General features: G+C 35.3%; 2 protein-coding genes and 1 long non-coding RNA gene across 12 annotated transcripts; 1 reads left to right on the top strand and 2 right to left on the bottom strand.

The window, feature by feature from the left end:
* Positions 1-2,496: 2,496 nt before the first annotated feature.
* On the bottom strand, positions 2,497-3,027 carry LOC128291628 (uncharacterized). The gene is made up of 2 exons (XR_008281432.1): positions 2,940-3,027; positions 2,497-2,866 (listed from the first exon to the last, which is right to left on the bottom strand). It is a non-coding gene; the product is annotated as an uncharacterized LOC128291628 (long non-coding RNA).
* A 602-nt stretch (positions 3,028-3,629) lies between these two features.
* Positions 3,630-9,363, top strand: LOC108464226 (calcium-transporting ATPase 1, endoplasmic reticulum-type-like). 10 transcript variants are annotated; one of them, XM_053026842.1, is made up of 9 exons: positions 3,630-3,842; positions 4,288-5,748; positions 5,995-6,061; positions 6,151-6,281; positions 6,447-6,728; positions 6,816-7,193; positions 7,458-7,567; positions 7,891-8,119; positions 8,508-9,363. In XM_053026842.1, the coding sequence occupies exons 2-9, from the start codon at positions 4,336-4,338 to the stop codon at positions 9,090-9,092; spliced, it is 3,195 nt and encodes a 1,064-aa protein (XP_052882802.1). In that variant the 5' UTR covers positions 3,630-3,842; positions 4,288-4,335; the 3' UTR covers positions 9,093-9,363. The 10 variants fall into 10 exon arrangements, with proteins under 10 accessions (XP_052882802.1, XP_052882800.1, XP_052882783.1 ...); XM_053026840.1 differs by having other exon boundaries at positions 3,631-3,842; positions 4,309-5,748; XM_053026823.1 differs by having other exon boundaries at positions 3,638-4,100; positions 4,309-5,748.
* Positions 9,364-9,770: 407 nt separating this feature from the next.
* LOC108464227 (histone H4) lies at positions 9,771-10,360 on the bottom strand. The gene has a single exon (XM_017764392.2). The coding sequence runs from the start codon at positions 10,271-10,273 to the stop codon at positions 9,962-9,964; it is 312 nt and encodes a 103-aa protein (XP_017619881.1). The 5' UTR covers positions 10,274-10,360; the 3' UTR covers positions 9,771-9,961.
* Between the last annotated feature and the right edge of the window lie 1,045 nt (positions 10,361-11,405).

The raw sequence follows: 11,405 nt of genomic DNA, 5'->3' as shown, positions 1-11,405 counted from the left end.
TTCCTTGCTTCACACATTCACTATTTTGTTGGTGCATTTGTTCAAGATTGGCTTTTGGCACAATGATGTTACAATAGGGCGGTGCCTAGCTCGGTAGCTGGGTGGAAAAGGCCGGAGGCGGAGGGTACTAAAATGCAACGTGGACGCTGCCACATTTATTGATGAAACTACTATGAATTAGAGTGTTATTTTAAGAGATGAGCATGGTGAGTTTCGGGGTTGTTGTGTTAGCCATGGTGCAGATGTGTATGCTCCCCACATCGCGAAGGCTATAGCCATTCGAGAGGCGTTGTCATGGCTGAAATCCAAGTAGGTGGTTGGAACATGTTGAATCGAATAGCTCTCGTGTGGTAAAGGCCCTTAAAGGGCATGAGGATGATTGTACCAAGCTTATACTTGATGTGCGCGACTATGCAGAATTGATAGCTTCTCTTAATAGCTTCTCATTTCAATGGGTTAGTAGGAAAGCTAATAAGGTCGCTCATAAATGGGCTAAGGTGGCCTAATTATATGCTAACTACTTGAGGTGAGATAGCTTACCCGACTGTCTTTTAGCTATTTTGCGGTTTGATCTGAATTTGTCAAGTCCTCCAGAAATTAGAAAATTATAGGATTGGGTGTATTGGTCAAGCCTACTAGCTAGGGTTAATCTTATTCTCCTCTTAGGGACTCTATTTTTTACTATTAGTGAATTTCACTTTCAAAGAAAAAAACTAAATTGAAATAATTATGAACAAAAGTTAAAGGACTAAATTGAAATATCTAAGTATAAAAATAATACGATACCCTGGCGTAAATAAAAAAGATAATTTTACAAAAATTTGAAAAAAAAAAACAGAAAGAAACAGTTTGAAATTTTTTTGTTGAACTTTTTCTTTTGACAATTTGTGCAAATGGTGTATATATTGGCCGAGAAATCAGAAAAAAGACCATACATTTAATAATGCGCTTCCTAGCTAGTGTATTTATGCTTTTTCTAGCTTTCTTTCTACAATTTAATTGAAATCAAGTATATATCATATACTTATATATATGTTTATTTAAATTTCATTATAAAATATATAAAATATTAATGTAAAATAATTTTTAAATAATCATGGATCGATTTCAAATTAAATTTAAATGTACTGTATAATTTTTGTTAAATATAATATATATATATAATTCAAGACTCTATTACTTACCTTTAAATTTCAGCAAAATGTGGTCCATTTTCATACAAAATAATTTTATATAGTAATTTTAAAAAATACTTTTTAGTGATTTTTATTTAAAATATAAGATTATAATTGAAATGAGAGAGTTTTGGTTCAAATCTCATTATGAGTTATTTTTAGATTTTACATAAAAACATAAAATGACAAAAAAACCTTACAGTATATTTGTTATTTTGCAGGATAATTGAGTATTTATTAATTTTCTGAGTTAGGATTCGGTTAATAGATAACACACCATCTCAATTAACTTTTTAATATATAGTATAGATTCACACACAATTCATTTAAGGGTGTGTTTGTTTATGGAAATTTACTTAAAAAAAAAGTTTTCTATATTTTCTTGTGTTTATTTCATGAGAAACAACTTGATCAACAAAATAACTTACAGGTAGATCTGATCATGGGCCGAGCTGCCTAGCCCAATCTGAAGGTCCACCCAAAAAATAGGAGAGTTTTGATAAAAATATAGACTCGAAAAATAGACATAGACAAAAAATAAAGCATGTTTTCTTAACGGGCCGGATTTTGAGTAAAAGTTTTTTTGACCCCAGCTCTGGCCTGAATAAATTAATTATTTTAATAAAAAATTTGTTTTTTTTGTTTTTCTTGGTGTTTTTGTGCTATTTTTTGTTGTTGTTATTTTGTTATTTTTACTATTATTTTTTCTGTTTAGGTATTATTTTTGTGCATTTTTATATTATTTTACTACTGTTTTTAATGTTGTTTTATTGTTTTTAATATTATTTGGATATTGTAAAACTTATGTTTTGTTGTTAATTTTGTTACTATTTTAGTTGCAACTATCTTAAGATAAAGAATTTTAATGTATTTTCAATTTGTTTGTGGTTTTAATATTTGTTTTAATGTTTTAAAGTGTATTTGATATATTATATTTTTAAAAATTTGTTGTATTCGGGCGGGTTCTAGTTTGGCTTCTATAATTTGAGTCGAGTTTAGACAAAATTTTAGGCCAAATTTTTGGTCGAACCGAACCAAAAAATAGGCCAAAAATTTTGTTGAGACTCGATCCGAACCTAGCCCAACCCACGATCAGCTCTACTTACATATTAATAGATTTCTTTTCCTTTTTTTTGTGATTTGACTTGTCATTTTAAAAAGTACAAATTATTTTTTTAAAATAGTTGTTTTATGAATATTTTTATTTTTATATAAAATTAATTTTAATCGAATTTAATGTTATTACATTATAATAAATTCTTTAATTTTAATTTCTAAAGATATTTTTTAAAAGATAACTTCTTTTTACAATTTTCATATAATTTCCTTTTAATTTCCACGTGTTATTCCCTTTACTTTCCAATTTTAATACAATTTCTTTTTATCACAGGACGCTTCTTTGTTGATTGGCAGCCCAATCGACCTCATTAATGTGCTCTAGCTTCCTCGTTCTTTTCAAGCTGGAATATTGCGCCACCTCTCTTGCCACCGCTTGCTTCTTCACCTATCAAAGGACCACTAAAAGAACAAAAGCGTCACTGCGTCAAAAACAACAGCAGCGACAAAGCCGGCTTTTGCTTTCGCTAGCTTTCTCTTCAACGCTTCACTTTCTGAACCCCAAAACCCTTCATCGGCGCCATAGGTTTCGTCGACTTGAGCTAGAAGCATACTGGCCGTGAGTTTATCTGAATCTGAAATAAGCAACACGAGAGAAGCTAATGATACCTCTTTAGGATCAAACGGCGAGCTAGAAGGTAACGATACCTCTCTTATTCGAGGGGAGGATCTGAAGGCAGCGATGGTGAGAATGGGGGGTTAAGGGTCAAGTAGTCAACCAGAATTTTTGATGGGTGGACATTAATACATGTAATTTTTAATTTATCAAAAAAAAATATAAAAGGAAATATACAAGTAATTATATCAAAATTGGAAATGCTTATTTTTAAAAATGTAAATGATTTGTACATTTATGTCACATCATTTTTATTACGATTTGACGTAAAATAAATTTTCCCTATTATTTGTAGTTGCAATTTATGATTGTAGGTGTAGCTTCCAAAACGGAAATTTACATCTACCAATTGAAAAGCTTGTTATGTTTTGAGGAAAAAATGGTAAGTATCAAACTGAGGGACAAAACATTATTTAACTTTGTATAATTTTATTTTGATATAAGTTGGAATATATTCTATTTTTAATTATGAGTTTGATGAATATTATAATAATTAATTTTGATTATGATTATTTGGATATATTAATTATAATTGCAAATTACGATTGTACCAAAAGGAAATTTACATATATTAATTGAAAAGTTGGTTATGTTAACACATGATTATATTATATAAGAAAAGAGTAAAATTATGTTTTTATTTAAAAATCATTTAATAAATATATTTTGCAGGAGCAAACATCAAAACAACAGCTTGGAATAACAGAAAATGGCCCAAATTTAGTATATCTTTAAAAGCAAGGAAAGGAATAGGAATAGGAATAGGAATAGGAAATTTAAGTAAATATTTGTCTTGTACTACTAAAAACAGTAAACTTTATTTTTGTAGCAATAGTTGAGAAGATTTGTCTTCCCTAACTGAAAGTGGAGATTCAGTGTGGGAGGCCGCTATCGTAGTTTGTTCACGTGGAGATTTTGTATTAGTTAAAATCAATGTGGGATCAGTTTTTTCAGCGATTGAATCGCTCTTCATAATCATCTCTATTTATTTGAGTTTGACTGTTTCCTTAAAAAGGAGGAATGAATTAATAATAGCTGAGGATTCTGGGCTGTGATTAATTTATTTATTTCTACTCTGCTGATGAGAAAGTTGTTTATCCGTTAATGGGGTTCTGATTTCTAATGTGTAAAATGTAAAAAAGTGAAAAACTTTTGGCTCAGTTTAACAACTATTTGGCATTGTAAGAAAAAGGGTATTCTTTGGTTTTTTTTCTTTTTCCTTTTCATTCCTTTCTTATTATCTCAGTGGGCGAAAAGATTGGTTGTGTTTAATTTGTTAGTGAGTTTTTTGTTTAATATACTTTGTACAGATCATGATGTTTCAATTAAATTTCATTGCTTTTTAGTTCCAGTATGGAAGAAACATTAACAAAGTTTCAGCTTCTCTGATATTTATTGCAGAAATATTGTCCGTGACGTTGAATTTCAATGGGGAGAGGAGGGGAAAACTATGGTAAGAGAGAAAATGCAGGTGCTGCCTCTTTCAAGCAAGAAACTTTTCCAGCTTGGGCAAGAGATGTGAAACAATGTGAAGAGAAGTACCAAGTGAATCGAGAATTGGGATTATCAAGTGCTGAAGTTGAAAAAAGGAGGCAGATTTATGGATTGAACGAGTTACTGAAACACAAGCCGACATCCATCTTTCAACTGCTTTTGGAGCAATTTAATGACACATTAGTTAGGATACTGTTGGCTGCTGCAATCATATCTTTTGTTTTAGCTTGGTATGATGGTGAAGGAGGAGGGGAGAAGGAGATAACGGCTTTTGTGGAGCCACTTGTTATTTTCTTGATCTTGATAGTGAATGCCTTTGTGGGAATATGGCAAGAAAGTAGCGCGGAAAAAGCATTGGAGGCTTTGAAGGAAATTCAATCGGAGCATGCCGACGTAATTCGAGATGGTAAGAAGGTCTCAAGTTTGCCTGCTAAGGAACTTGTCCCCGGAGATATTGTGGAATTGAGGGTTGGTGATAAGGTACCGGCGGATATGCGGGTTTTGAATATGATAAGCTCAACTGTAAGAGTTGAACAGGGGTCATTGACCGGGGAGAGCGAAGCTGTAAGCAAGACTGTGAAGGTTGTCCCTGAGAATTCGGATATCCAAGGGAAGAAATGTATGGTCTTTGCTGGAACAACTATGGTCAATGGCAACTGTATTTGCTTGGTCACTGAGATAGGCATGAATACTGAGATTGGAAAGGTGCATTCACAGATTCATGAAGCATCACAGAGCGATACAGATACCCCATTAAAGAAGAAATTGAATGAGTTTGGCGAGGTTTTAACAATGATAATAGGAATGATTTGTATATTGGTTTGGCTTATTAATGTGAAATACTTCCTTTCTTGGGAATACGTTGATGGTTGGCCAACAAACTTTAAGTTCTCATTTGAGAAGTGCACATATTACTTCGAAATTGCGGTGGCATTGGCTGTTGCTGCAATTCCAGAAGGTTTACCAGCAGTTATTACGACATGTTTAGCACTGGGAACCCGAAAGATGGCTCAAAAGAACGCACTTGTCCGGAAGCTGCCTAGCGTAGAGACTCTTGGTTGCACAACTGTTATCTGTTCTGATAAGACAGGAACCTTGACTACCAATCAGATGGCTGTTTCGAAGCTTGTTGCTATAGGTTCAAGGTCGGGCACTCTGCGATCTTTTGATGTGGAGGGGACTACATATGATCCTTTTGATGGGAAAATACTGGGATGGCCTGTTGACGGAATGGATTCCAATCTTGAAATGATTGCCAAGATTTCTGCTGTTTGCAATGATGCTGGTGTTGAGCAATCTGGGAGGCATTATGTTGCCATTGGAATGCCTACAGAAGCAGCACTAAAGGTGAAAACTCTATTTAATAAATGAAACCCTTCTAGTTTGTGTAGTACCGCATCTGTTTGAATAAACCCACTCTAACACGAAGCAGGAGCCGAAACAAATACTTAACTATGAACCTCTTTTAGTAGCATATTTTGAATATTAATTATGTTCTTTTAGGTAATAGAACAGGAACACCTAAATCTCAGCATCAGCAACTCCATTGTTATGTTTACTGAGGCAGTCCTATTGTGTTCATTTTCATTTCAGGTTTTGGTTGAGAAAATGGAACTTCCTGAAAAGTATGCTTCCTCTTCAGTTCCTGGGGATCCTCGACGTATGTTAGCTGGTCTATTTACTATAACTTTATTGTATTTAGGTGACGATTTCTATTTCGTACTGAGCTTTCTCTGTTGCTTTACTAAGCTACACAAGGCTGTTGTCACGTGTGGAACAAAATGGTGCAAAGGATTGCTACACTCGAGTTTGACCGTGATCGGAAGTCCATGGGAGTTATTATCAATTCCAGCTCAGGAAACAAGTCATTGCTAGTAAAGGTTTTTGATCTCTCTTTGCCTCGTAACATGGATGACCACTTATTGATATCTTATATTGCTCATGTTTCCTCTTCCAATATCTTCACTTTTCTCTTTAGTTCTGGTTAAGGTTTTATTTCAACATCCTTTCCATGTCACTATAACTGTGAATGCTTAATGTTGCAGGGTGCTGTAGAGAATCTATTGGAGAGAAGCTCTTTTATCCAGTTACTTGATGGCTCTACCGTAGAACTAGATAAATATTCAAAGGATCTTATTTTACAGGTTCTTCGTGAAATGTCCACCGATGCATTACGTTGCCTTGGTTTCGCATATAAGGAAGAGCTTCCAGAGTTTGCAACATACAACGGTGATGAAGATCATCCAGCTCATCAGCTTTTGCTAAACCCCTCCAATTATTCTTCTATTGAGAGTAACCTTATTTTTGTTGGTTTAGTTGGGTTAAGGGTAGGTGTTGCTTCTGTTTTCATTTGTATTTTTTGTTTTCTTGCTTCAGTCTAACCTTTATCTGAACCGTTCAAACAAAACTTCAAGGATCCTCCTCGGAAAGAGGTTCGTCAAGCAATTGAAGACTGCAAAGCTGCTGGGATTCGTGTTATGGTCATTACAGGAGACAATAAGAACACAGCGGAAGCTATTTGTCGAGAAATTGGTGTATTCGGATATCGTGAAGATATTACTTCCAGGAGCTTAACGGGGAAGGAGTTTATGGATCATCCTGATCAGAGAAATCACCTGAGACAGAATGGAGGTCTATTATTTTCTCGAGCCGAGCCAAGGCACAAGCAGGAAATAGTGAGGTTGCTGAAGCAGGATGGTGAAGTGGTTGCAATGACTGGGGATGGAGTTAATGATGCTCCTGCCTTAAAGTTGGCTGATATTGGAGTAGCAATGGGCATCACTGGGACAGAGGTATCCACCATCCATTTATATGTATTTATTATGGTGTCCATAAGGTTACTTGCATCTCTTTGTACATTGTCAGCTCTCCTCGTGAAGTATCACTTTGCTTGATGATTCTGAACAATACTTTTTATTGAATGCATATGCGGTATGCGTAGTTGTGCTGCAGTTTATTCAGAATGCATATGATGGCATAGCTATACCTCTTTATCCTGGTATTATGTTGACATAGAGTGAAAATTTATTCTAAACTTTCTGATGGATTGTTTCCAGGTTGCAAAGGAGGCCTCTGACATGGTGCTAGCAGATGATAACTTCAGCACTATAGTTGCTGCAGTTGGGGAAGGCAGATCCATTTACGACAATATGAAGGCTTTTATAAGGTCATTACTATTATGGTTTCTCTAAGATGTACAACTTGAAAATGAACTTCCAATGTTGTCGCATATCTTAAAGTTTTGTGCTCTTAATTTCAGTAAAGCATAAAAAAAAGTTCCATCAACTCTTAATTACAAAGCTGCAGTTACTCAAGCCAGAAGCTAACTCAATGAAGCACATTCGTTTGATCTTATCTTTCAATGAAGCACATTCGTTTGATCTTATCTTTCAATGAAGCACATTCGTTTGATCTTATCTTTCATTCCTTTTTTCTTTTCTTCCCAAAATATTCGATCTCAACATTTTTCTGCTTAAAATATAATTGCAGGTACATGATCTCCTCCAACATTGGTGAGGTTGCTTCCATATTCTTAACAGCTGCTTTGGGTATTCCAGAAGGCATGATCCCAGTTCAACTTCTCTGGGTTAATCTTGTTACTGATGGACCTCCAGCAACTGCTCTTGGATTCAATCCCCAAGACACAGATATAATGAAGAAGCCTCCAAGAAGAAGCAATGACTCATTAATCACTGCTTGGATCTTATTCCGCTACCTGGTAATTGGTTCTTTTCTCAATGTTGTCAATGCATGCGCCTAGGCATGCTTGTATCTAGTGCCTTAGCAATTGACAACAAAAGTACCTCAGACCCTTGCGGGTGAGGTGTATCTGAGCAGGCGCATGCCTAGTGCACTTAGGTCTGCTTTTTTGTCAATATCCAAGTATTTGACTATAGTCATGGACCATAATGAAATCATGCATGCCAAGCCTAGCACTTTTTTTTGCGGTTTACACTTGAGGCAATATAAAGGTTTTGGTGCCAAACTGCCCTTGACAACATTGCATCTTCTCCTTTATTTCTCGAACCATAATCAGTAGAAAAGTCATTTATTCTTCTTGTTGACTGCTTAAGGTTCTACTTAACTTGCTACCTCCATTGATGCAGGTGATTGGGTCCTATGTCGGGTTGGCCACGGTTGGGGTATTCATCATATGGTACACACACAATACCTTCATGGGCATTGATCTTAGTGGAGATGGCCATAGTCTGGTTACTTACTCTCAACTTTCCAACTGGGATAAATGCCCTTCCTGGGTAAATTTCACAGCATCTCCATTCACAGCCGGTCCCCAAGTATTCAATTTCGATACAAACCCCTGCGACTACTTTAGATCCGGGAAAATCAAAGCCTCAACACTTTCCCTCTCAGTCTTGGTCTCTATTGAGATGTTCAATTCCCTTAACGCCCTCTCTGAAGATGGAAGCTTATTGACAATGCCTCCTTGGGTTAATCCATGGCTCCTTTTGGCTATGTCAATTTCGTTTGGACTCCATTTCTTGATTCTCTACGTGCCATTCCTTGCTCAAGTGTTTGGGATTGTTCCCCTCAGCCTCAACGAATGGTTGCTGGTATTGGCAGTTGCTTTTCCAGTCATTCTGATCGATGAGGTGCTCAAATGCATTGGAAGATGCACAACCGGGCCGCGGTATTCTCCTGCAACTAAATCTATAAAGCATAAAGCTGAATGATTATACAGTAATTGTATTAACATTTAGAGGATCAAGATTAGAACTTCCGTGGATGCTCAATGTGCAGCATGCCTCCCATCATTGACCTATAGTGACCTATATGCTATAGGCTATGGGGTTAAATTAAACTTTAGGCAAACTATCAACTTGTCATGGTTCTGTAGTGCTATCTGTTGGGTGTCAAAGTGTTCTATGTGAACTCAACAATATTAGACAACATCCTACTAGTGTGGTGTACCCTCAGTCTGTTAACTCGTAAGCTCTTGATAAAGCCAAAGCAGATCAACAATTTTAATTTTCCGATATCTTCTTCAAACCCCATAAACCAGAAAATAAGTAAATTCAAAACCAGAAACACATTAAAGTAAACAAAACGAAGTTCAAATATCATTCAAATCTGCAACTCGAAGCATGAGTTAAAAAACACAGAAGCAATCAACAGATACCAACTTATAACTTCGTATAATCCAAAATAAAAACCCCTAAGTTCGAACATTCTTGACAGTAAAAATTAAACTATCGAATGAGCAAATTAGAGCATCAAGATGACTTTCATATACGCTTTCAGCTTTCTTTAGCTCCTAAATTTTGCAGACTTCATTTTCCTTTTGCCAATCTCCTCATCAAAACACCGTAAACCAGAAATGAATTAAATTCAAAATAAGTAAGACATACAAATTAACAAAATGAAGTTAAAATTTCATTGAAATCTGCAATTCGAAGCACGAATTACACAACCCACAAAACAAACAAACGGGTAAACACCCCCTAATTACAATCCCTAACCCAAAGCTCAAACATTCTTGACAGCAAGACTTCAAATCCCCCCTAAGACACCACCATTCTAAAACCTAAACCCTAAATCACATTTAACCACCGAATCCATACAAAGTCCTGCCCTGCCTCTTGAGTGCATAAACCACATCCATAGCAGTCACAGTCTTTCTCCTCGCGTGCTCTGTGTAGGTGACAGCGTCACGAATCACGTTCTCCAGGAAGATCTTAAGAACACCACGGGTTTCTTCGTAGATCAAGCCGCTGATACGCTTAACGCCTCCCCTACGAGCCAAACGCCGAATAGCCGGCTTCGTAATTCCCTGGATATTGTCACGGAGGACCTTACGGTGACGCTTCGCTCCTCCCTTACCCAAACCCTTGCCTCCCTTTCCTCTTCCTGACATTATGAATGCTAAACTGAAATCGATAGAACTTCTATGAAGATATATTGAAAACTTGTTGTATAATCTAAAATAGTCGACGTATTTATAGGAGAAGTGCGGAGTGTTGTATTGGTAGACCGATCCGCGTGATATTAGTGATAATGAATTTCGTCCGTCAATTAGTTAAAATCAAGGGTGGAGATAAGAATAACTGACGCGGATCGATGACGTGGAATATTAGCAGCTTTTTTTCAAGCGCCTGTTGTAATGCGAGTTGAAATTCGAAAATGAATTTTTGGGGCGAGACTATAGGATAAACTATAAAAATAGTTACTTTTATTTGTTTCAAGTTATATTTTAGTTATTTGTATTTAAAATATTACGTTTTAGTCACTTATGTTATTATTTTGTTACGAAGTGATCATTCTTCCGTTAAGTTTCGTTATCTCCCTAACGGTAATCTTACGTGACAGTCCAACTATATTTTAAGCTCATCTGTTAATACATAATTTATCCGGCTAAATTATACATTTCATTTACTATTAACAGATAATTTAGTCGGATAAAGTATGTATTAATAGATATACTCATACATCCTCTGGGTTACAAATGTAAATTGTATAATGACTTACATTAAAAAATGTGCAAACGTTGAGGGCGAATTTTGGACTTTCTTGTTCCAGATGTTTGCTTGTTATAAAACCGAGTATTAAAAACAACTTTACAATATTACCAACTTTCATTGACTATAAAATCTAATTGGACTGCCCCGTAGGATTACCGTTAGGGAGATAACGGAACTTAACGGAAGAGTGATCACTTCGTAACAAAATAATAATATAAGTGATTAAAATATAACTTGAGGCAAACAAAAATGACTATTTTTATAGTTTACCCTAACCTCTAAAATGGCAAATACATGGCAAATACATGTCTACTGGCTGCCAATATTTGAAAGCGATTGGTTGATATAAATAAAATATGGTATAATTGTGGTTTTAGTTTTTTTTTCATTATTTACATATTAAAAATATAATTTGGTTTATTATTTTATAATAATATTAATGTCAATTCTATAATCTATCATCTATTTATAATATATATATAAAAGTACGAGTTTGAAAAAAATTTAAGCGATGAAAATATTTTTATC

The sequence above is a fragment of the Gossypium arboreum genome, chromosome 1 (genome assembly GCF_025698485.1).
Source record: "Gossypium arboreum isolate Shixiya-1 chromosome 1, ASM2569848v2, whole genome shotgun sequence".
Lineage (NCBI taxonomy): Eukaryota > Viridiplantae > Streptophyta > Magnoliopsida > Malvales > Malvaceae > Gossypium > Gossypium arboreum.
Note: the sequence above shows the minus strand (reverse complement) of the source record. Positions and strands in the feature narration are given on the sequence as shown.